General features: G+C 40.0%; 7 protein-coding genes across 13 annotated transcripts; 2 read left to right on the top strand and 5 right to left on the bottom strand.

The window, feature by feature from the left end:
• Positions 1–53: 53 nt before the first annotated feature.
• LOC9305413 (serine/threonine-protein kinase HT1) lies at positions 54–2641 on the bottom strand. Of its 3 annotated transcripts, none has more exons than XM_002867265.2 (4): positions 2329–2641; positions 1973–2043; positions 795–1782; positions 54–689 (listed from the first exon to the last, which is right to left on the bottom strand). In XM_002867265.2, exons 3-4 carry the CDS (start codon positions 1691–1693, stop codon positions 350–352), a joined length of 1239 nt encoding a protein of 412 aa, XP_002867311.1. In that variant the 5' UTR covers positions 1694–1782; positions 1973–2043; positions 2329–2641; the 3' UTR covers positions 54–349. The 3 variants fall into 3 exon arrangements, with proteins under 3 accessions (XP_002867311.1, XP_020875705.1, XP_020875704.1); XM_021020046.1 differs by having other exon boundaries at positions 2500–2618; XM_021020045.1 differs by having other exon boundaries at positions 2465–2606.
• A 298-nt stretch (positions 2642–2939) lies between these two features.
• Positions 2940–5848, top strand: LOC9303383 (aspartate--tRNA ligase 2, cytoplasmic). Its single transcript, XM_002869295.2, has 10 exons — positions 2940–3536; positions 3623–3733; positions 3868–3981; positions 4220–4510; positions 4593–4703; positions 4789–4842; positions 4925–5004; positions 5131–5246; positions 5338–5452; positions 5541–5848. The coding sequence occupies exons 1-10, from the start codon at positions 2982–2984 to the stop codon at positions 5665–5667; spliced, it is 1674 nt and encodes a 557-aa protein (XP_002869341.1). The 5' UTR covers positions 2940–2981; the 3' UTR covers positions 5668–5848.
• A 285-nt stretch (positions 5849–6133) lies between these two features.
• On the bottom strand, positions 6134–9031 carry LOC9305412 (calcium homeostasis endoplasmic reticulum protein). 2 transcript variants are annotated; one of them, XM_021020044.1, is made up of 4 exons: positions 8802–9031; positions 7555–8595; positions 7097–7368; positions 6134–6982 (listed from the first exon to the last, which is right to left on the bottom strand). In XM_021020044.1, exons 2-4 carry the CDS (start codon positions 8547–8549, stop codon positions 6312–6314), a joined length of 1938 nt encoding a protein of 645 aa, XP_020875703.1. In that variant the 5' UTR covers positions 8550–8595; positions 8802–9031; the 3' UTR covers positions 6134–6311. The 2 variants fall into 2 exon arrangements, with proteins under 2 accessions (XP_020875703.1, XP_020875702.1); XM_021020043.1 differs by having other exon boundaries at positions 8861–9031.
• Positions 9032–9104: 73 nt separating this feature from the next.
• LOC9303382 (DNA topoisomerase 1) lies at positions 9105–16840 on the top strand. 4 transcript variants are annotated; one of them, XM_021020041.1, is made up of 23 exons: positions 9105–9312; positions 9547–10164; positions 10238–10783; positions 10866–11272; positions 11483–12122; positions 12198–12284; positions 12447–12493; positions 12584–12693; positions 12802–12902; positions 13102–13194; positions 13472–13558; positions 13688–13771; positions 14329–14397; positions 14555–14614; positions 14708–14779; positions 14909–15016; positions 15104–15180; positions 15383–15466; positions 15621–15732; positions 15807–15896; positions 16063–16128; positions 16203–16298; positions 16496–16840. In XM_021020041.1, the coding sequence occupies exons 1-23, from the start codon at positions 9229–9231 to the stop codon at positions 16634–16636; spliced, it is 3879 nt and encodes a 1292-aa protein (XP_020875700.1). In that variant the 5' UTR covers positions 9105–9228; the 3' UTR covers positions 16637–16840. The 4 variants fall into 4 exon arrangements, with proteins under 4 accessions (XP_020875700.1, XP_020875699.1, XP_020875698.1 ...); XM_021020040.1 differs by having other exon boundaries at positions 9541–10164; positions 10241–10783; XM_021020039.1 differs by having other exon boundaries at positions 9541–10164.
• Positions 16841–16902: 62 nt separating this feature from the next.
• On the bottom strand, positions 16903–20472 carry LOC9303381 (U-box domain-containing protein 35). The gene is made up of 9 exons (XM_002867263.2): positions 19937–20472; positions 19740–19843; positions 19527–19648; positions 19232–19437; positions 19080–19143; positions 18695–18992; positions 18507–18608; positions 18009–18437; positions 16903–17904 (listed from the first exon to the last, which is right to left on the bottom strand). Exons 1-9 carry the CDS (start codon positions 20142–20144, stop codon positions 17140–17142), a joined length of 2298 nt encoding a protein of 765 aa, XP_002867309.1. The 5' UTR covers positions 20145–20472; the 3' UTR covers positions 16903–17139.
• Positions 20473–20573: 101 nt separating this feature from the next.
• LOC9303380 (probable nucleoredoxin 3) lies at positions 20574–22227 on the bottom strand. The gene is made up of 3 exons (XM_002867262.2): positions 22043–22227; positions 21480–21959; positions 20574–21397 (listed from the first exon to the last, which is right to left on the bottom strand). Exons 1-3 carry the CDS (start codon positions 22145–22147, stop codon positions 20804–20806), a joined length of 1179 nt encoding a protein of 392 aa, XP_002867308.1. The 5' UTR covers positions 22148–22227; the 3' UTR covers positions 20574–20803.
• A 230-nt stretch (positions 22228–22457) lies between these two features.
• On the bottom strand, positions 22458–24542 carry LOC110226305 (probable nucleoredoxin 3). The gene is made up of 4 exons (XM_021017375.1): positions 24379–24542; positions 23831–23982; positions 23268–23747; positions 22458–23185 (listed from the first exon to the last, which is right to left on the bottom strand). Exons 2-4 carry the CDS (start codon positions 23933–23935, stop codon positions 22592–22594), a joined length of 1179 nt encoding a protein of 392 aa, XP_020873034.1. The 5' UTR covers positions 23936–23982; positions 24379–24542; the 3' UTR covers positions 22458–22591.
• Between the last annotated feature and the right edge of the window lie 53 nt (positions 24543–24595).

Raw genomic sequence — 24595 nt, 5'->3', positions numbered from 1 at the left:
GAGACCATGGTGATGAAGAATTGAAGATAATGATCGTAGAAAGTTGAAAGGAGAAAAGCAAAAAAGTATGCATCATCAAATTCAAGGAAAACTAAACCAAACACTTCAGACAATCACCATACATCTATTTTTTTTTTCTTTGTGAAGACAAAAAATCTAGAAAATCAGTAGCTAAAATGGTTGGGTTACTTCTCCTATCTTGGGAAAAGAGATACAATCGGATATGTATATATAGATAGATACACACACAAACTTACATATATCTAAAGACCTTCTTGCTTTCTCTCTCTCTCTCTCTCTCTTTTTTCCTTTTATGTTCTCTTCTTCTCCTCTCTTTCTTCACAACAGATTAGTCGATTGTCATTGGTTGCGTCATGCAACATCTGAAACGGGCTTTTCTCACATTCGTCATTATCTCATTTTCCGCCGCCTCGAGAAGATTGACAATCTCTGCAAAACAAGGACGGACTTCAGGGTCTGCATCCCAGCAACGTGTCATGATCTCACCAAGCACAGGAAGACAATCTGCTGGGACCGTTGGACGGACGCCTCGGTTCACCACTGCAAATGCAGCCTGAACCGCCGTCATGTTCTGGAACGGTAACAGACCTGTAATCAACTCCCACAGCACGATTCCAAAACTATACACGTCCACTTTTTGAGTGTAGGGTCTGTGCTGGATCATCTCTCTGCATCGATCAACAGATGGGAACATAGTGTCTATATATAACTTGCAGAGATATAAGGTTATTAAGACAAGACAAGGATGGAAAACAAGAAACTATCCAACTTACGGGGCCATCCATCTGTAAGTTCCAGTCTCTGGTGTCATCCCTTCGGTTTGAACTTCGATTCTTGCAACGCCAAAATCAGCAATCTTGATGGACCGATCAGCTGATATGAGGAGGTTATCTGACTTTAGATCCCGGTGTATAAAGTTGCGCTCATGGACGTAAGCCATACCCCTGGCAACATCCAACGCCTGCATAACAGCTAACTTCAAAGGCACAGCTCGGTTTTGTCTCTTAGTCAAAAACTGTCTGACAGAACCTCCTTTTGCATATTCAGTCACGATGCACCACACCATAGGTTTAATGCACGCACCAATAAATCTAACGATGTTGGGATGCTTCAAAAAAGCAAGCATAGAAACTTCCTGCTGAAACTGCTGTTCGAGGGCTTGTGCCTTTTCAGGGTTGCTGTCTGACCTCTCGAGTAGCTTAATCGCTACATCTTCTCCGTTATAAGTCCCTCTGTATAACTTTCCAAAAGCCCCTTGAGCAAAAGCAGGACCCATATGAAGTTTCCTCAAATCTATTGTCCACTCTTCATAGTTTGCCAGTCCCTCGGTTGGATACTTACTATCCATCAACGCTTGTGCTAAGGCATCATCGTTAAGTGCATGAGTAACTTTCCCTGGGCGAAATACGCTTTGGCCAACAGAGAGAGAGTAGGGATGGCGCATAGGCTTCAAACCAGGATGGCCAATAAGAGCATCACTAGAACCAACACTACTGTTATCCACAGACATTGACACAGACCCTCCAGCATTACTTGTCTGCATACTGTCAACGGACATGTTTGTACCTTCCTCCCCGAGCTTTTGATAAAAGTCTTGGGTGAAGGCATAGTAATTGTTGTCATTGTTGTGATTGCCAACAGCGTGCAGATTGAACTTTGGATTCTCAAGCATCCTTTCCAATATCGTATTAAGTGTAATGTCTGATGTCTGACCGAGCTGCAAGTCACATGTAGATCGCTTTGAATCACTTCAACATGCACCTAGAGCAAAATATAGACCATAGTAAAGGAGACAAAAGAAAAGATATGAGAAACACAATTTAGATATCTGTATTGGTAACTAAAACAAAAAACAAATGACTAGTACGTGCATTCAGGTTCAGCACAGATCAAGCAATCACTATTACCATAACTGTCTTTTGTAACTACACAAAAAAAAAAAAGAAGTTACCTTGAAGAGAAATTCAAGAAGGTAGAAGAAATGAAAGTTTATGTTTCGTGATGCTCTACACCATCAACACCCTAAAAATAGAAACATATACATGTTAGTAAAAGAATGAAAAGCTGAAATCAGATACCTTTGATAACTCAGTTCAACTTCATCAAATAGATAAAAATCGTATATTCACCTTTGAATTTCAAAATTTCATTTCAAAGAAAACAAAAGTTGAGAACAAATGAGAGGTCCTATGAGATAAACTCGTGGATTAAAGAATAAAATCATCATTTCCCACAAAACCCAAAAAAGTAGACACAGATCCGATAATTCCAGAATGAGATAAGCTAAAACAAGAACTCATAGATTACCTAGAGCTTCATAAACCCCAAAATCAGCTGATATGACATGAAACAAACACGAAAACCTTGCCTTGGGGTACTGGATAAGTAAAACGATCGAAAATAGAGAAAAATATCTGAATCCGATAGAGAAATCAAAACCCACAAAAGTAATAATAAGATCGCAATCCAAAAGCTTGCTTCTGATTCAAATTTCAGAGCTAAAGAACCTAGAAACCTAAACAAGAGGTGGAGGAGGAGGAGGAAGGAAGAGTCAGTCGTCGCTTCCCATTTACTTTTTTTCTCTTTTTTCTTTTTATTTTTTAAATATTTTTGTTTAATTTTGGTCCGTCCTTTGCTGGCAAATTCGTTTTTTTATTAATTGGGACAGCTTCCGAGCAATACTCTCTTCAATAGAAAGTGTTTCACACGCGCGCTACCATTTGAACCACGTGTCCATTCACCGGGTCGTTTCCGCAATGGATGATTGGGTCGTCGTCGTATGAGGCGGCGCGTTGTTGCTTCTTCTTCACGCTTTACTAAAGGACACCCATTTATAAAGTTTTGGGGTCTAATCAAATAAAATAAACATTAACGGGGCCTTTTCGAATTGTTTAGTTTTGATAACCTAGATATATAAACCGTAGGGTTTTCATTTCCGTCGACTAATTGATTCATTCATCATGTCGTCGGAGTCTGAAATCCCGCCGTCGTCATCAACCACCGCGCCGGAGGAATCTGGAGAGAAGATTAGCAAGAAAGCGGCTAAGAAGGAAGCTGCGAAGCTAGAGAAGTTACGTCGTCGGCAGGAACAAGATGAAGCAACGCGTAAGACAGCTTCGATGTCTCTCGAAGAAAACGAAGAGTATTCCAGTAACTACGGCGACGTGACTCTCAACGAGTTGCAATCGACGGCGGATCCGAAAGCTGGAAAATGGAGAGAGGCTGTTGAGGGAAAAGATTGGACCGATGTGAGCGATTTGGTGGAAGAGATGGTGGAATCAGAGGTTCTGATCAGAGGCCGAGTGCACATTAATCGTCCAACGTCTAGCAAATTGGGGTTTTTGATCTTGAGGGAAAGTGGATCAACTGTTCAGTGCGTGGTTCGCCAATCGGAGAAGACCAAAGTGGGTGCCAACATGGTTAAATACTCGGAGCAGCTGAGTCGCGAATCTTTTGTCGATGTTATCGGTGTCGTCGTTCTTCCCAAGGAGCCTCTGACGGGAACTACGCAGCAGGTTTAGTTTCCTTGTCTTCTTCTCCTCCCAATTTCTCAGTTTGCTATAATATAGTGATATTAACTCATTGATAATGTTAATTGCAGGTTGAGATTCAAGTGAGAAAAGTGTACTGCATCAACAAAGCCTTGGCAAAGTTACCACTTAGTGTCGAGGATGCTGCTCGGAGTGAAGCAGATATCGAAAAATCTCTTCAGGTATAGTTTGCTGTTTCAAGATTTGGAGATTTAGTTGGACCTGGTGCAATTTTTTCTGTGAATTCGTTTAACTTGTGTTCTTCTGATAACTATTATTTTGTTCACAAGAGTTGTTGTTTTCATGACTGATGCAGACTGAAAAGCCAGCTGCTCGTGTCAATCAGGATACACGTTTGAATCATAGGGTGCTCGACCTCAGAACACCAGCTAATCAAGCCATCTTCCGACTTCAGTGCCAAGTCGAAAATGTAGGGCCTTGATCTTTTAAATACATGGAGGAGGATTAGAGCTTTATCACTTGTGTTACTGTTTCCATATCTTAGTAATAGATATGAGCCTGGTTTGGTCAAATATTTGTGTATGCATCATGACTAGGATAGGACAGCAACTACAGAAATGTTTTATCAGTAGTATTTTTTTTTATCTTTCCATGATTTGGTTGCATTTTTATATGTTGCTTTGCTGAATTAATTGTCACTTGTGTAGTCTTTCAGAGAAAAATTGATATTCAAGGATTTTGTTGGAATCCACACACCAAAACTGATGGCTGGTAGTAGTGAAGGAGGTTCTGCTGTATTTAGATTGGAATACAAAGGGCAGCCTGCTTGTCTAGCCCAGTCTCCTCAGCTTCACAAGCAAATGGCAATATGTGGTGACTTGCGACGCGTCTTTGAGGTAGGTCCTGTTTTCAGGGCAGAAGACTCGTTCACTCATAGACACTTGTGTGAATTCGTTGGTCTTGATGTGGAGATGGAGATTCGGAAACACTATTCTGAGGTAAGATTTGCTATTAAAAATATTAGTTTATTTCAAGGATCTTCTATTCTGCCAGTGATGCTAATATCTCTTGTTTATGCAGATAATGGACCTTGTGGACGAGTTATTTGTGTTTATATTCACTAGCTTGAACGAAAAGTGCAAAAAGGAACTGGAAGCTGTTAGAAAGCAATACCCATTTGAACCTTTGAAGGTAACCATATGCAGTATGAGCAAGGAATATTGGAAACTGAGTTTTTGTATCTTATTGGATTCTGAAAGTCGGTACTAAATTGCAGTTTCTACCAAAAACATTGAGGCTAACGTTTGAAGAAGGGGTTCAAATGCTTAAGGTATGACTTGTAATTTTTGCATTTTACCTGAGTTTTTCGATTGGACCATCAATAATACTTTGTAATCTTGATGTGTTGACAGGAAGCTGGTGTGGAGGTTGATCCTCTTGGCGATCTGAACACTGAATCTGAGAGAAAACTCGGCCAGCTTGTATTGGAAAAGTAGGTCACCACTATTGTCTACCCCTGTTTGATATTCTTTTCATTTTAAAATTGATTTAGTTTTGTTTCCCGTAGTTACAAAGTTGTTCTTACACTAACATGTTGATTTTTCGATAATAAAAACAGGTACAACACTGAGTTCTATATTCTGCATCGGTATCCTAAGGCAGTTAGGCCGTTCTACACAATGACTTGTGCCGATAATCCTCTTTACAGCAACTCTTTTGATGTCTTCATCAGAGGTACATCTTTGAGTTATTCTTTTTTACCTTGTTTGTTCTCACCAATTATGTTACTGCACATTTGATACCAAGTTTACGTGTTCTGCCGTAGGTGAGGAGATCATATCAGGAGCTCAGCGTGTCCATATCCCAGAAATCTTGGAGCAACGTGCAGGGGAATTCGGCATTGATGTCAAGACAATATCCACATACATTGATTCATTCAGGTAAATCACAAACTGGACCAGCTCAGTTTTGTAGCTTGTTTATCTGAGTTGTTCTCTAAGCAGACAATTCTACAAATAATGTTTACAGGTACGGTGCACCTCCACACGGTGGATTTGGAGTGGGGCTGGAGCGAGTGGTGATGCTTTTCTGTGGACTGAACAACATCCGGAAAACATCCCTCTTCCCTCGTGACCCTCAAAGGCTTGCACCCTAATATCTTTTCAACTAAAAGCTAATGAGTGAATAATTGTCAGACTCCACAAATTTTTCTCATGAAGCTTTTAGAGATTTTTACTCTCGTCCTTATGTACAAGTGAATCTTGATTTTTGTTGTGTGATGCTTATGTTACTTTCACTGAGCCTTTCTACTGATATCGAGTCTTTTATCTGAACAAGTAAGATTAGGTCCGATATAATAACTCAATTCCAATCTCTAAACATAATCATTATAATGAAGTAAGAGAACCTATAATTAGCCTAAGAATATATAATTTTGTCTCTCGCGCCCATTTCCAGAGCAAATGCCACACGTGGTCTTTTAATGCTTACTTATTAGCAAACTCTGATGAGAAAGAGAAACTACTACTCTTGCATTGCATCAGCTTCCACCAGTTCTATGTCGTCAACATTTTAAACGCAGACCCAACATGGTTTTGATAATGTTGATTGAAAAGTGGGAATATGCAGAGAAAAACTTTATGTTTAGTTCCAAAATTTAAGGGAATAAATGGATGTGATGATAATTCTATTTCAAAGCTGAGAGAAGATCACATTTGTCACATTAACAACTAGACACTAGTAGGCTCGACTGTAAACAGACTGAACTAGCCATTAGAAGATGGGAACTGGAACCGAATCTCATCTGGTTGTAGCTCTTGCACTCATGGATGTGTGATAATTCGTACTTCTGTGTTTCCTGTAAGATGTATAAACATCATCGTACTGAGTTGGTTCGTTGGGATCAGCTGTTGCCCCAAGTCCCAATCTCCCAGATCCACTCTTTTTATCGGTGCTTCCATCCGCATATGTTCCTGTCTCAGGGTCCACTTGTAGGTTGGGAGGTGGAGGAATGCAGGCACCTCCTTTCCGCTGTGGACTATGCCGCTCATAATTATCATAGTCGTCCTGTGATTCAGATCCCATGGGACCTTCACTTGGGTTGACCTCACCTATCTCTTTGAAGAACTTAGATACTCTCTCGAGTACTTCAGATTGAGGTGTGTCAGATGGTGGTATGACTGTTGGGATATCAAGAGGGCTCAATGGAGAGTAAGGCACACCACTACCAATCTGCATCTTTCTGACCATCCCAGGGATCAAACCAGGAGGAAAGAGAGGATAAGGAGGCGGCTTCTCACCAGCAGGTGGTTGGGTTGGTGGTGTAACAGAAGCGTTAAGCGGTATGGAACCGGGAAAGGCACCAGGAGGCATCACATTTGGGATAAATTGTTGGGTTGCGACCGGATTAGTCAGATGCTCTAAATTCATTGTGGTGGGGACATTACTGCTTGGTGGCTGTTGCAGCATTCCTGCAAGTGCATAAAGATAAAAAGTTGTTGGTGTATGGTCAAGTCCAAACTGAATTCTTTTTATACGTAGGTGGAGTTACAGTTTCTGTCTCTCTCACGGAAGAGCAGGAGTACCTGGACGTTGTAAGGCATTTGCTGCTATAATGGGAGTATGAGAAAAGGTATTTGCAGGTGGTCCACTTTTCATCTCTTTCTCAAGGGAGGAGATGGTGTCTTGATCAAAAACCTCTTTAGAAGCCCAGAACTGCAAAATCTTTTCCAGACGTGACCGGTTTTCTTCCTTGTTTTGTGGAAAGTGGTAAATCCTCCGGAGCATGGAACCCAAAATAGGTCTGAAAGCAAGAGCTTCATTGTCAAACTCGTGCAAGTTTGTCCTTCGTTGTAAACTGTGTTTAAGGAAGCAATAAACATGAGAAAGCAATCAAGCATCATAACGTTGCAACCCAGAAATATCAATAAACCAGAATTTTGAAAGGACAGATTTCTAATAATATAGAATAAACAAAAAAACTAGTCTATGCAGAAGACCTCTAGAATTATGTAAACAGAGATCAGGGATGAAGCTTAGATACCTGTCGAATAGAATGTCATTAGCTAGATACACTATGTGCATCTGCCTATCAGAATCATCCATTGCAAAGACCCTGTCTCTAAGTGCCTCTGCTAAAGCTGGTGCAAAGGGAGATCTCTGCATGAACCAAATCTTAGCACTTTTGATAGACTCTTTTGTGCCATTAAGGTTGCCCAAGACACTATTTAGTTCCATTGCAACATCAGCAGGGAGTGGTCCAGAAAGACCTCGGAATGCATGAGTTGACTGATCAAAATCAGGACGAGCATGGGGAGCAAAAGGATGAGGTTGAGGAAGATGCTGGTGGTGGTCATGGAATGGTGGGAAAGGAGGTTGGCGGATTGGTGGCACAGCCAATGCACCGGGCACATTGTTCATTGAAGGACTCATCATGGGATTTGGCGGATGATGTATCATAGGCATAGAAGATGACGGAAATGGAGGATCAAAGGGTCCTCCAGGGGGATGCATAGAGAGAAAGTGCTTATAGCGGTAATAACCATGCCCTTCACCCCCAAAGAGAAATGCATAATCAGGATTATCCTTCTGTCTATCTCGCATCATAGCCTCAAACTCGGGACCGTTCTTAACCGAATACTCAACAAGCTTATCAATCCGTTTCTGCAGCTCTGGATCCGCCGGAGGAGGAGGAGGAGGAGTTGAATCATACGGTCCAGGGAATGGGGGAGGAAGGTGATGTGGAGGTAAATGAGGAAGGAAAGCCTGAGGTTGCTGTTGACCAAACATCTGCGGGTGAGGAGGATGAGGAAGAAGCTGCGGTTGCTGCTGCTGCTGATGCATAGGATGCTGGTAAGGGAACTGCTGCATAGAAGGATGAGGAGGAATGAAACCAGAAGCGTTCATTGGTGAAGGATAGTGTGGACGAAATCCGAATTGCGGTTGTTGTTGCTGTTGAAAGTTAGGGCCTTGTTGCTGCTGTTGCTGAGCATAAGGCAACCCAGAAGAAGCAGCATAATCGTGCTGTCTTCGATCCATCTATAAACTCTGAAACGCTTGTGTCCTATAGATTCAGCTAGTGTTCCTGAGAAGATTGCAAAAACAAAAGCTTTCAAAATTGGGTCATATGAATCAACACAACCAAGCTCTCGTAGACATTCAAAACGAAAGAAGTGATTATCGAATCAATATCTACGCAAAGAGAAGCATCGAACTATACACAGGGTACATGAAGAGTTTAACAAGAAAGCGACATCAATTAAGAATCTGACTACAGCTGAAATCACGAACCTAATAGCAAGAAACTTGGAGATTATGTAAATCAAATTGGAGAGAGCGAGACAAAATACCTAATTCAATCACTTTCTGAGAAACATAGTTGAAGGCAACTTTCTGAGAAAAATAGTTGAAGGATACGGCTGGAGCAGAAGAAGGCGAAGGACTGCTAGGATCCGGAAGTCTTATTTGGGCCACGAATAACCGACCCGTAATCTATTTTGACCGGGTAATTGGGTGAATCTAATGATCATACCCGACCCGAGTTATAAGGCACTAAGCAGATAAACCCCAGAGACTGAGTAAACCCTTCAGAATTTCTTTACCAGACATCTCCGCCATTAACAAGAAGATCTCTCTTCTTCTGCTCGATTTATGAAAGGCTACGGATTCGCTCGTCGGACGATTTGAAAGTTTCTGGATCAAACAGAGAGTATTCTCAATGCAGAGAACCATCTCACTTGCGGCTGCTAAGTCTTCTTCTTCTTCGACTTCAGTTCTGTCTCTTCGTCCTCTCATGGCTAAGGTTTGTGTTTCCACTCTTCCACTGGTGGGATACTTGAAATGTTAGATTCTCGATTTAAAAAGTTTGGTCTTTTATGGCTAAATCCTTATACTTTCGTTGTTTTCAGTATTGAAATGGAATCAAATTTGTTTCAATGAGCTTCAATTTTTCGTTTTTGTTATGTATAAGCGTTTGAAAATTCATCAGTAGAACTCATGGAGATTCTGACGGTTGCTTGTTTCTTTGCAGTTGCAGTTGCAGTGCAGGGCGATTCAGAATTTCCCAGCTTACTCTTCCTCTTCACTAGTTCAGGTCGATAGAGTGTATAGAAATGTATCACAGCTTCAGTTCAAAAGAGGAAATTCAAGCTGTCTTAAGTTAGCTTGTGCACTTCCTTCGCATCTCGGTTCCCTTAGTTATGCAACACATTGGAGCAGCTTCACTTCAAGGTCCTTTGGATATAGTTTCAGATCGTTTACGAGGAGATATATTTCTCAAGTCCCTAATACTGGAATTAAAGATAGCATTGTTGGTGGTGTTGAAAAGTTTGGTGGGAATAAAATAGGTTTCAAGAAATTTAATAAGAAGTGGAAGAAGCATAAGGTTTTGGCTTCCACAAAAGCTGATGTGGTGGCTTCTACAGTTATTGGAGATGTTAACATTGCCATCAAGGCAACTGCCGCTTCACCTGCTAGCAATGCTAAGCAGGCCTCTACTGTCAAAACAAAACGGCGGCCAAAGAGCAAGAAAGTCGAAAATAAATCTTCTCCAACGGTATCGGTTTTGGAAACGTTCTCTGTAGACGAGAGTTTGCAAAGCTTTCCCAAGCCAAGACATTCGGGTTCCGGAAATCGGAAGTCTTCATCTGCTGAGGTATTAAACTAGTAAAAAAAAAATTAAACATCGTCTTACCCTTGCTCATGTCTTCTAACAGTACAGTTCTCAGAAGGAGGTGGCAAAAAATCCCAATGTGGAGGGGCCCAAAAGTCCTACTCCATCAAATTCCATGTCGGAACAACAGCATTGGACCTCATCAAAAGCAAGCAATGCACCAAAACAGGAGCAGGATGGGAAACAAGGTTCGAAATATTCTTCTCAAGTCCCCAATACTGTAAGTAAGGATAACATTGTTGGTGGTGACGAGAAGGCTGGTGGGAAGAAATTAGGTTTCAAGAAATTTAATAAGAACCAAAAGAAGCATAATGTTTTGGCTTCCTCGGAAGCTGAAGTGGTGACTTCTACTGAACCAGTTATTGGAGATGGTAACAGTGGCATCAAGGCGGAACTATCAACAGCAGCCTCACCTGCTAGTGCTAGCAATGGTAATCAAGCCACTACTGTCAAAAAACGGCGCCCTAAGAACAAGAAAGTCGAAGATAAATCTTCTTCAGTGGGACCAGTTTTGGAGGCGGTCTCTCTAGAAGAGAGTCCGATAAGCGTTCCCAAGCCAAAACATTCTGGTTCTGGAAATCGGAAGTCTTCATCTGCTAAGGTATTTAACTTTAAAAATTTTAGGACCGTTATAGTCTTACCCTTGCTTATTTTACCTAACAGAGTATCAGTACAATTCTCAGAAGGAGGTGGCAAAAAATCACCCTGTGGAGGAGCCCAAAAGTCCTGCTCCATCAAATTCCAAGTCGGAACAACAGCATTTGAAGTCAACAAAAGCAAGTAAGGCACCAAAACAGAAGCTGGTTCCTCAACACATGAAAAACAGCATAGAGCATCGAGGTCAAAATGCATCTAAACCGCTTTATCCACCAAGTGGAAAATCTGTTATTGTCGTTGAGTCAATCACAAAAGCAAAGATTATTCAGGGTTATCTTGGTGACATGTATGAGGTTTTGCCAAGTTATGGTCATATCAGGGACCTGGCCACAAGGTCTGGTTCAGTGAGGCCAGATGACGATTTTAGCATGGTTTGGGAGGTTCCATCTTCCGCCTGGACTCATATTAAGAGCATAAAGGTTGCATTAAATGGGTACGGTTTCTTGCCTATTTCACTACTTTAAAAATTCACTGTTGCTATTATCTCTATTCCCTAATTTTAGAATATATTCCGGGTGTGTCATTGTCCTGTATAGCTATTGACATATGATGCTGGTTCAAACTTATATGATGTGAACTACTTCTTTCCTGTGGTTTTTCTTATTGTGCTTCTCTATCTCATTATGTTTACCTTATTCCTCAGAGTTGAAAATCTGATTCTTGCATCGGATCCAGATCGTGAAGGAGAGGCAATTGCCTGGCACGTTATAGAGATGTTGCAGCAGCAGGGTGCCTTACATGAAAGTATGACAGTAGCAAGGGTTGTTTTCCATGAAATAACTGAATCAGCAATAAAAACTGCACTTCAATCTCCACGAGAAATTGACGGGGACTTGGTGCATGCTTATCTTGCACGACGTGCTCTTGATTATCTCATCGGATTTAATATTTCACCACTACTTTGGAGGAAACTTCCGGGTTGCCCGTCAGCTGGGCGGGTCCAGTCTGCTGCTTTGGCTCTTGTATGTGATAGAGAAAGTGAAATTGACGGATTTAAGCCTCAGGAGTACTGGACTGTAGGAATCAAAGCGAAAGGGAAAGATAATTCAGCCACCTTTTCTGCTCACTTGACCAGTTTAAATTCAAAAAGATTAAATCAGCTTTCTATCAGCTCTGAAGCAAGTGCACAGGACATTGAGCAAAGGATCAAATCAGAAGGTTTTCTAGTGAAGGGCACTAAAACAAGTACTACACGGAAGAATCCACCAACTCCGTACATAACATCAACCCTTCAGCAGGATGCTGCTAACAAATTACATTTTTCAACAGCACATACCATGAAGGTTGAGAACTGAAACCTTTTTCATTTTCGTTCACTTTCCCTTGAGTGCATATTTCTAATAATAAGTACTTTGCAGCTCGCTCAAAAACTATATGAGGGTGTCCAACTGTCCGATGGTAAATCAGCTGGTCTTATAACATACATGCGGACGGATGGTTTACATGTGGGTGATCTCTTTAATTGTGTATTTTCTGCTATGGGCATTCAATTTTTTTTGCTTTTCAAAAACATGACTTTCTGACTGATTCATCTTATCTGTTACAACTTCACTTTGATTTTCCTTGATTTATTTGTTTCGTTTTTCATTTGTTTCTGTCCTCATCAGATAGCTGATGAAGCTATCAAAGATATACAGTCCTTGGTGGCAGAAAGGTAAGGCATATAAATGCATCTGTGAAGTTATTCTACGTTAGTCCTTTTGACTCGAGAAAACTATAGCAGCAATATACTTATTATCTGCAGGTATGGGAAGAATTTTACATCAGATAGTCCTCGTAAATATTTTAAAAAGGTTAAGAACGCTCAGGAGGCCCATGAAGCTATTAGACCTACCGATATACGTAGATTACCGTGTAAGTAAATAATTTGCCATGCTTCCCTGGATTTATACTAGCCGTCATCAATAACTTACCATACGATTTACTATCGTAACTCTCACTATCTTTTCTTTGCGTTTCCAGCAACGATTGCTAGCCTGCTTGATGCGGATTCTCTAAAATTATATACCTTGATATGGTCACGAGCTGTGGCATGTCAAATGGAGCCTGCTTCCATTGCGCAGGTAATATATGTGCTATTTTTCACTTCAAATCATGCATATAGTGTCAAGTAGGTTCTTATTGACCAGCGAGAGAAAAAGAAAGGAAAAAAGAGAGTATGTAGCTGAATTTTCCCATCAACCAATATTGAATGGTTGAAGGTTTAACATTATGAAATCCAACATATTTCTCCAATTTTTTCCTGACTCTTTCCCTTCTCAGATACAACTTGATATTGGAAATGCCTCTGAATCCATCATCTTCAGATCATCATGCTCAAAAGTCGAATTCCTTGGATACCAGGCAGTTTACGAGGTACTATGTATTTCATATTATCGTTAATTACCTGGCAGTTATATAATTAGGTGGGTTTCTAATGTGCTGATAATTCCCTAGATTTTGTTTTGGGAGCAATTCTTCGTAATATTTTTCTTCTCTTTCCTGTAATTGTCATATGCATGTATATTTTGACTGCTTTTACCTATTGTGGATGTTTACTTTGTTTTATATCAGGTATAGCTAATGCTTGATCCTTCTTCTCTTCGGAAATGTGCTAAAGCAGTTTTTGTTGTTTCTCCTGGTGATATTGTAGGATCCTGAAGCTAAGGCAATCAAAAATAAAGACGGTGATCAGAGTAGTGAGCGTGAGGAAACTTTTAAAACTCTCAGTTTGTTGAAGGTAGCATTTCTAATATCACAACCTTTCTTTTCAGCTGTGCCTTGTACCGTGGTTTCATTTCTTTCTTTCCTCAACTTTTTCGTCCATAAGAGATGCTGGGCCTTTATTAGGTGTTCCTCCTTTTTTCAGGATGGAGATTTGCTACAGATTGGTGAAGTGGAGCTCAAGCAGCACCATACTCAGAACCCACCACGCTATTCTGAGGGCTCTCTGGTATAACACTCCTATCTCCTTTGTGTCAAAAGTATATATGATCCCGTTCCATGATATGTTAATTATCAGTATAGGCTCGTTTTGGGAATTAGCAGTCATGGTGAATTAGTTTTCTATAGACGGAGGAGATAGAAATATGATTAGGAAGATGAGAAGAGGACACTGACACAAAAAATTTCCAAAATGGTCTATTCTTTTGTCTTCTTGTTTCTTTATGCAAATCTAACTTACTTCTCTTAAGTCCAAGACTCAATTAATCCGCAGAGGTGTAATGAACTCTGTCACTTCACATTTAAGTCTCCAGTAGCTCATTTTGGTTCTGGTTCTCCACACAATGGTTTCATTATTCTTGGAAGTTAAGCATTGATCTTAACAGTTCTCATCAACAGTAACTCATCTCTGTGTCAGTAAGATGGTAGCTAAGCATAAAAGATAAGAAGTTTCTTTTTGTATGAGTGCTGAATCTGGTGGTTATGCAGACATTAGGCATGATATTTTTTTACTGCCGTCAGGTTTCACAATACATAATATGGTAAGCATGTTTTAATGTGTTTCAGATTAAAAAGCTCGAGGAGCTCGGGATAGGTAGACCCTCGACATATGCATCTATATTTAGGGTTTTACAGGTATGTGCTCGTACTAAGAAACTATTGGCATTTTTCTAGTGCTTCTGTTTCACGCTGAAGTTAAAAGGCTCTACTGTCTCCTGAAATTAACAATACCCCTCCTTTCATGTGAGGCATAGACTGGCAGCATTTTGAAACCTCCTCTTTTTTTTCACAGAACAGAAAGTACGTAACAATAAAGAGTCGAGTCCTGTTTCCGGAATTCCGTGGGAGGATGGTATTTTCTTTTAATAAATTGAGCTCACTAATTGATGATTTAGTAAACCAACCATCGCAATATATCTTTCTAACCTCTGTTCTATCTTTCCAGCTTTCAGCTTTTCTTACCCACTACTTCACTGAGATCACAGACTATAGTTTCACTGCTGATATGGAGGTTGAGGTAGATATTTAGTTTGTTCTTCACTGGACTCTCTGTTAACTATAGCAGTTTCTACATTTGCATAGATTTATTTCGACATTGCAAGATGAGATACTCAATTTTATTCCATTACGATTGATTTTCTTTCAGCTTGATAATGTTTCTGGTGGTGTAACTGAATGGAAAGGTCTCCTAAGAGACTACTGGACACGATTCAGCGCATATTGTAAACGTGTTGAAAATGTCCAACGCCAGCAGGTACTTTCTTACAAGAATGAACTCTGGAAGTTTACTTTCTTTCTACAATTTCTTCCATTAGTTTCTTACATTGTCATACATTTACAGGTGGAGAAAATGTTGGAAAAGAAATATGAGGACTTTCTGTTTTCTTCCCTTCCTTATCCCAGTAGGACATGCCCGAGGTCAGCATACCATTAATGCTAATTAATTTCAAGATAGAGCTACTGATTTAAAAGTTGACAAACCCCATGCTTTCATATATGGCTGCCCATGCTAAAGATACTTTCGCGTTAGTGATATACAGAGGAGGCCTAAATAAGACAAAGTTTCTTTATAGTTTGAATGAGTGTATGTTGATCTTTATAGTTTCTTTCCATGTTGCAGTTGTATGGAAGGCACCTTAAGTTTCAAAGCAAGTAAGTATGGTGCGGGGTATTTCATCGGTTGTGATCAGCACCCTTCATGCAAGTAAGTCGTAGGCTGTTGAGTCTCTAATTTTTTACACCTAAGATACTTATGTATCCTCTCTTATCAGAATTTACCTATTAACTTTTTTTTGAGTTTTTAATCTATCTATATTAACATGGTCGCTGACATAATGAGCTATGTGGTTCATATACAGGTTCATTGCTAAAACGATTTATGGAGAGGATGAAGATGAAGATGATCCTCCAAAGAATACCTGCGTAGAAGAGCCCAAATTGCTGGGTCTTCATCCCAATACCAGTGAGAAGGTCTCGCTGTTCTGACCCTTTTTTGTTCACAATTTGCTAAAACTTTAATTTGCTGAATCCATTTCCTTATTCAGGTTATTTTAAAGTGTGGCCCCTATGGGCATTATGTACAGCTCGGTGAAGATAAAAAAGGGCACACACCAAAACGAGCAAATGCGGCCCATGTATGTTGGAGTTTTATCAATCAAATAAATATGTCTATGTTTTCTTCTTACATAAACGGTGGCATACTGATCACACATTCAGTGTGCATATGTGTGCCAGTAATGTCCTGGTAAGATAATGCTTACCTTTTCTTACTGAGAAATCTCCTGCAACCTTATTTTTCAGATAAAGGATGTGAACTCCATTACGCTTGAAAGTGCTCTCGAATTATTACGCTATCCTTTGACACTGGTAAGACTGATATAAAGGTTAGGCTGTTTCAACATTTCGGAGTGCTAACGACTTGGTATACTGATTTCTACCAGGGAAACCACCCTATAGATGGACAGCCTGTGGTCTTAAGGCTTAGTAAATCTGGATTTACTATTAAACATCGCTGCACTATGGCTACTGTTCCAAAGGTATAGTTATGTACAGTTGTTTGATACCTTCTTAGAGTGTGATATAGGTAGAATAAGAGGAGCATTTATTAGGAGATGTTGGTGCTATATTTGATACGGAAATAAGGTGTGGATCTGCTAGGATCTATTGTTTTCTATGTTATGAAATGAGTTAAAAGTGTTGTCGTTTTCATTGAGGATAACTTGGTACTTGGCAGAACACGGAACCAGGTGAGGTTACTTTAGAGAAAGCAATGAAGCTCTTGTCTGGCAAAAATGCGAGACATAGTGGCAGACCACCTAAGGGTATCCAGCCTGAGGAAGAGAAAGGAGAGGAAGAAGTTGCGGTAGTGATGTAATCTAATCCACAGCGCGACGCATGCTAAGAAACAATTGGTTTGTGAGCTTACATGGATGGAGAAGAGCATTAGCTCTGATGAAGACTATTATTATTCTTTTTTGGTAATATCAGACTAATAATCGTAATGGAAAAGATTGGACATTGTTGTAAAATCATTACATATTTTTTAATGATATAAAAATATCCATTCTTTTTATGATTATGGAAGTGTGGTATTTTACCTTTGAATTGGCTTATGTTAGAGAAGTTGCAGGAAAAAAAAGGTTTCATCACTGAATTTCCTCAATCCTTAGCTAGATGGTAAGTTAACTTTAATCATCTGTACATTATCTACAAGTGAAAGACTCTACTGTATTATATAGTGAGCATACAAATTCAGTTGCCTTTTTCATGAGCGTGTATACCTTTTAAGGATAAGTGTAACTTAGGTGGAAAATGGATTACTAGTTGCATTTGAATCCTCTGTCTCTTTTTATGTGCAGATCAATTGTTTATCATTTCTCACAACTTGGGGGAGGAACTTTGACTCTCAGTGGGGGTTGGTCCGGGGCTATTAATGACTACTGCAGTCTTTGTTGATTCTTCAGCAAGTACTCTTAATCTGTTGAGCTCTGGCAATATAACTTTGGAAAGATCAGGTCTGTCTTTTCGCCTTATCTCTGCGCACTTGAGAGCCAACTTGGCAAACTCTGTGGTATCTTCAACAGGCCAATCAGACACAGCAGGATCGAGCAAATCTTTCAAATTACCCTTCTCGAGGGCTCTTTCCACATAATGGGTTAGACCCATAGGTGGTTTTCCTGTTATTAACTGCAGAAACATAATGCCAAGCGAATAAATGTCAGATTTCACACCCAGCATCCCCGTCTGTTGATACTCTGGGTCGATGTAGCAAAATGTGCCAGCAGTTGATGTCATGCGGTATTGCGTCACGGTGTTTGCAACGGATGGAGGGACCAGCCTAGCCAAGCCAACATCAGCAACCTTGCTGACAAAGTTGCGGTCTAGTAAGATATTTGCTGGTTTGAGATCACGGTGAACCAATGGTTCTGGTTTAGTCTGGTGGAGGAACAACAGTACAGTGCCGATCTCTGCAGCAATTCTGAATCTTGTTTGCCAAGAGAGGGGCGGGCTGTCTCCTTCTCTGAAAAGACGGTCTTCTAAGCTCCCATTAGCCATGAACTCATACACTAAGCATCCACATTCTGGGCATGCTCCAAGCAGAAGAACCATGTTAGGGTGCCTTATACTGCTTAACACTTCAACCTGTGTTTAGTTGATAAATAGAAGAAAACTTAATTAAAGTCAGTTAGCCAAGAAAGAGCCCGAGGTGTATAAATTTTTTCATAGACTTTGTTACGAGACTTCACCTCTTGCTGAAACTGTGACCTGCCTTGAGCTGCATCTGGGCGCAAAGCTTTCACAGCCACAGGTGTGTGATCCAGATAACACTTGTAGACAGGTCCATAACCGCCTTCTCCGATCTTGTATTTCTCATCAAAGAACTCTGTTGCATCCTCAATCTCCTCGATGGAGTACTTCCTGTATCTGACATCTGAGTTTGCTAAAGCATTCACGGCTTTTGTTCTCGCCTCTGATTCCTTCAGAGCTTTCATTTCTGCATCGACTCTCTTTCGGGACTCGATATCAGCAATCCTTTGAGCTGCTTCAGCTGCTTCCATTGCTGCTTTGGACTTTGCTTTCTCCTTCTCCGCAATGGCTAATGCAGCTTCCTCTGCAAGCTTTGCCTCTTCGAATTTCCTTTCTTCTGCTAACTTCCAGCGTTGAAGCTCTGTTGCCTGCAGGTTCAAAATTTCGCTTTTGAATCAACAATGAAGCAACACTAATCATTTTTGCGAGAATTATACCTTATGTTTTGCTGTGAGAGCTTCCTTGCAAGCTGTACTGTACATTTCCATCGTTTGTTTCAGCTCCAGTTTAAGCCTCCTCATCTCAGCCTCTACATCATCCTGGTTACAATTCTCAGCCATAAAACCTCTTGCATCTAGGAGTTCCAAGTATGTAACAGGGAAAAAGATTCACAGATCAGTCTTACCCCTCCTTGAGAAGCCGATGAAAACCTTTCATTCTCAAATGAGCCAGTTGAGAAAGCAGTTGGTGAGCTTATATCCATTGACCTCCTTCCGAAGGTCATTGACTCGAAGCTACCATAGTCAATGTCTGAGAAATTTGATAGCCTTGGAGGAGTCCGGTTTGGATCCGAATTGTCGTACAAGGAAGGAGAGTTGCGCTCAATGCTTGGTCTTCCAGAGCTGTTGAAGCATATGTCAGAATCCGGGATTGATAGGTCTCCATATGATCTCCCATTCAAGCCTCTTCTAGTGTAGGGTGACCTGTTTCAGTCAAGAACTTTCATCGTCTAAAGTCTATGGTCATGATTTCCCAAGCGTGTCAAATGAAAAAACAAGAGTGATGCGAACCTGAAGGAATCTGACTGATCGTCAAGGGACCTGCGATGCTGAGACTCAAATGACTGTCTCTCAGCTACCGGAAACCAAGAATAAAACAAATTCAGAAACGTGCAGGAGATTGACATGAAGAAACACGTAGAAAAGCCATATTGTTTTTTAACCTCTTGTGTTAGTAGTTGCAGAAGGCAAAGGTGGATGTGGCTTTAAGCTAGTCTGTTGAAGCTGGATGCGTAATGGAGAAACAGACGGCGCAGCACGAGAAGCTGTTTTCTTTGTTGAAAGCTTTCCTTTGGTTATGACATAAACCGTGCAGAAATCAGGTGCGGTCTTGGTGATGGTTCCTGGAATATCTGTAGGTTTGTTGAACCTGCAGAGACAAATTTTGACATCTGATCGAACATTTCTTGTTAAAAGATTCATAGCAAAACCGGAAAGAAAAAGATGAAAAAAACACACCTGAGAAAGCCACCTTTTGAAGAGGAACCAACCACCAATACCTCAATCACGACCTGATTTGCGTATTCGACTAAAGCTTTCGCCACATCTGACTCCTCCAATAACACATCTTTGCATTGTATCTGAACATGTTCCATTTCAATTTATAAGCATAGGAAGAGACAGAACACAGGTAAATTTGTTTTCTGGCTTATATTTCACATGGAGACTCACATCTTTGCGTGAACAGAGACAACGAAAAGGAAGGAACAACTGTTTATAAGAGCCTTCTGGGTCTCCACACACCAATGAAGAATCATTATTTATTTGGCTCATCTCTGAAAGAGACAAACCCATCAGCTATCGAGAAGAAAGATAAAAGAAGCAGAAGGAACTAGAAACAGAGAAGATGTAGAAGAAAGATTTTTTACTAGAAGAGTTTGAGTTGATTGAAGGGTTTGTGGACAAAGATGAAGCCCGAGGCTTGACATGTACGAGGACGACGGTTTGGCCTTTCTGCAACAAATTATCAACAGCCCATTTCAGAGCAGTTTGGCTGTTTTTGTCTCTGTCGATGGCCACAGCAACCAATCCATCCACGCCAAATCCTCCGTCTCTGTCCCTCCTGTGCTTCGCCATCCAAGTCTAAGAGCACTACACAAAAAGATGTTTTGAGCTTCAATGGACAAATATATGGTTTGTTTTCTTTAAGTTCTTGGGTGTGTCTCCTTTCTAAGAAGATCCGTTTGATTGTTCTTGGTCTGTAATATTGTAGGAAATGAAAAAAAGGAAATGAAGAGAAGAGGAGAGCTTTCTATAAAAATCCATTGACTCTGCTTCTCTCTCTCTGTTTTGAGTGCCTCTCCTTCTTCCCCGCCTCTCTTTACCAACAAACGGCTTTTTTGTTTTGCACACAACAAATCTAGAATATGTTTTTTCTTTTTTTCAAAACTGCATCTAAAAGATATTAGAAATCAGATTATATCCAAATGAATATTAAAGAAATGAAAACAAAAAAATCATAAGCTAAGACTTACTTTTCAATCTATATACTTGTAAGAAAATGTAAATATAAAATATACTTTTCTATTAATGAAAACAGAATGTTGATTATACAAACAGAACATCTAATTACAATCTTGATCCTAATTCCTAAACTTGTGTTTTGTTGTTTTACATGGCATGGCCCATTGATTTCTTAATTTCATTTTGAGAACATAATATATCCCGACGACTGTCTTCTATGTTTACTAATATTACAAAATCATTCAGACAAATCACGACTAATGTCTCTTTTGCTAAACCAACAATGCGTCTTGTTCTTCCACACATGTAGGATGAAGATCATAATCGCAAGCATCGCAAGAAAACGCCCAAAACCTGCCTTGCTTCTTACAGAAATCACACACATAAGCTTTCGCCATATCCAGCTTTAGCTCATGTTCATGCTTCTTATCCTTCACTTTCCTTGGAAGTGAATCACCTTCTTTCTTCAAACAAGCTTTTAACTCAACAATCCTTGATTCTGTGAATGGGAAACTCCTTGATCCATACAACGATACCATCTCTCTTGCGTTTGTGGTCACTGTTTTCTCTTCCGGTCCTATGATGACCAATGCAGGTATGAGTTTGATGCTGAAGATTCTACAAAGGTCTTGTCTTGTTCTGTCCTCATAAGGTATTGCAAGCCATGGCATGTTGGTCATGTTGATGTTAAACTCTCTTGAGTCTCTGTCTGTTGAAACTAAGATGACTTCAAAGGAGCCTTTATCTCTGGTCGCGAGCTCATTGTACACATCCAGGAGCTGAGAAGTGAAAGATCTAAAAGGCGGACACCAGTGGGCACCAAAGTACAACCCTATAGTCTTGCCCACTAGTTTAGAAACTAGCACCTGCATAATGTTCATAGACATAATCATATATAATCATTTGATCCGACCAGAGATCTGAAGTCTATAAGTCAGTTATTTTTACCTTACTTCCATTTCTGGCAACAACGTAATTTCGGGACTCATGAGTAAGGAGTTTCTCCAATTGTCCGCCAATGCGTTTGGAGTCATCGATAGCTTTGAGTTCTGCTTTTCTCTTTTTAGTGAAAGGAAATGCTTCAGGACCATAGTCTTCAATTAGACCAATTACATCTTCAGCGACTGAGATTTCATCTGAATATAGAGGAACCAGTGACGGGATACGAGAAATTCTGTACTTGTCCCTTAATTTGTTGAGTAGGTTTAAATTGAAGGGGACTGCGAGCCATGGCATGCACCAGAAATGTTCATAGAATAAAGTCATATCATGATCAAACGAGACAAAGATGATCTCGAGTTCTTCTCCTCGGGTTTGAAGATTTTCGTAGAGTTTTACCAGCTCTGGAGTGAAGTCCTTGCAAGGCCTGCACCAGTTTGCAGAGAAGAAGAGACAAATCGTCTTGCCATGAATATATTCCAACGGCACCTGATTGAAGTGAGCTTATAGTTGAGTATAAAAGACCAGACGAAAATATCAAAATATAATAAACGAGAGAGCATAAGCCATACCTCTCCACTATGCGACAAAAGAAACTCAATCCCTTCAGCTGCTAGTATAGAGTAAAGATCACCACTTTCAGGAAACTTAACTTGGTAATCAGTTGATACTGCCATCTAAACTGCAACACCACTATGTCTTTATCTTGCTTCTGCTCAGAAACCTAAAACCAATATGAGACAACATGCTTCATCAAGAACAGGTTACCTTAGCTTTATTGTAGGAGTATTAGAAATCAGATTATATCCAAATGAATATTAAAGAAATGAAAACAAAAAAAATCATAAGCTAAGACTTACTTTTCAATCTATATACTTGTAAGAAAATGTAAATATAAAATATACTTTTCTATTAATGAAAACAGAATGTTGATTATACAAACAGAACATCTAATTACAATCTTGATCCTAATTCCTAAACTTGTGATTTGTTGTTTTACATGGCATGGCCCATTGATTTCTTAATTTCATTTTGAGAACATAATATATCCCGACGACTGTCTTCTATGTTTACTAATATTACAAAATCATTCAGACAAATCACGACTAATGTCTCTTTTGCTAAACCAACAATGCGTCTTGTTCTTCCACACATGTAGGATGAAGATCATAATCGCAAGCATCGCAAGAAAACGCCCAAAACCTGCCTTGCTTCTTACAGAAATCACACACATAAGCTTTCGCCATATCCAGCTTTAGCTCATGTTCATGCTTCTTATCCTTCACTTTCCTTGGAAGTGAATCACCTTCTTTCTTCAAACAAGCTTTTAACTCAACAATCCTTGATTCTGTGAATGGGAAACTCCTTGATCCATACAACGATACCATCTCTCTTGCGTTTGTGGTCACTGTTTTCTCTTCCGGTCCTATGATGACCAATGCAGGTATGAGTTTGATGCTGAAGATTCTACAAAGGTCTTGTCTTGTTCTGTCCTCATAAGGTATTGCAAGCCATGGCATATTGGTCATGTTGATGTTAAACTCTCTTGAGTCTCTGTCTGTTGAAACTAAGATGACTTCAAAGGAGCCTTTATCTCTGGTCGCGAGCTCATTGTACACATCCAGGAGCTGAGAAGTGAAAGATCGAAAAGGCGGACACCAGTGGGCACCAAAGTACAACCCTATAGTCTTGCCCACTAGTTTAGAAACTAGCACCTGCATAATGTTCATAGACATAATCATATATGATCATTTGATCCGACCAGATATCTGAAGTCTATAAGTCAGTTATTTTTACCTTACTTCCATTTCTGGCAACAACGTAATTTCGGGACTCATGAGTAAGGAGTTTCTCCAATTGTCCACCAATGCGTTTGGAGTCATCGATAGCTTTGAGTTCTTCTTTTCTCTTTTTAGTGAAAGGAAATGCTTCAGGACCATAATCTTCAATTAGACCAATTACATCTTCAGCGACTGAGATTTCATCTGAATATAGAGGAACCAGTGACGGGATACGAGAAATTCTGTACTTGTCCCTTAATTTGTTGAGTAGGTTTAAATTGAAGGGGACTGCGAGCCATGGCATGCACCAGAAATGTTCATAGAATAAAGTCATATCATGATCAAACGATACAAAGATGATCTCGAGTTCTTCTCCTCGGGTTTGAAGATTTTCGTAGAGTTTTACCAGCTCTGGAGTGAAGTCCTTGCAAGGCCTGCACCAGTTTGCAGAGAAGAAGAGACAAATCGTCTTGCCATGAATATATTCCAACGGCACCTGATTGAAGTGAGCTTATAGTTGAGTATAAAAGACCAGACGAAAATATCAAAATATAATAAACGAGAGAGCATAAGCCGTACCTCTCCACTATGCGACAAAAGAAACTCAATCCCTTCAGCTGCTAGTATAGAGTAAAGATCACCACTTTCAGGAAACTTAACTTGGTAATCAGTTGATACTGCCATCTAAACTGCAACACCACTATGTCTTTATCTTGCTTCTGCTCAGAAACCTAAAACCAATATGAGACAACATGCTTCATCAAGAACAGGTACCTTAGCTTTATTGTAGGAGTACATGCTATTACATGTTATCCAAAATGGCTTAAGCGAATTCCAACTCGAAAGGCTTCTAAAGAAATGAGAATATGCGTTGTAATTAAGTAAACTCTTGAAGACTGACAAGTTCTCTACAGTTAAACCTGAGTTCTTTTTCTGGATTACAAAACCCTAAGATCCATCCCTTCATAGACACATGGGATGATCAAACATACAGAAATATCAACCCCAGTTTCAAAACATCAGAACCCCAGAACATACAGCTGAAAAAAACTGAAACGCAGACAATATATAACAGGTTTCACAGACGATGGCCTGTTGAGAAAAGCTACAAACAAAACTTAACATACCTGATACCAGAGAGATGGTGGTATAGCTAAAACCTTTAATACGAGGAAACTACACAGAGACGAGTTTCAATACAGAGTAGATTGTAACAAGATTTTCCAAACAGGTTTAATTCTTATTGATATGCCTCTCGGTTGATTAAGCTTGTAAATTCCAAGAAAAGGGGATAAAGGAAATCACACGGGGACAAGGATATATAAATAGAAAAAGATATAAACT

This window comes from Arabidopsis lyrata (assembly GCF_000004255.2).
Source record: "Arabidopsis lyrata subsp. lyrata unplaced genomic scaffold ARALYscaffold_7, whole genome shotgun sequence".
In the NCBI taxonomy this organism is placed as follows: Eukaryota; Viridiplantae; Streptophyta; class Magnoliopsida; order Brassicales; family Brassicaceae; genus Arabidopsis; species Arabidopsis lyrata.
Note: the sequence above shows the minus strand (reverse complement) of the source record. Positions and strands in the feature narration are given on the sequence as shown.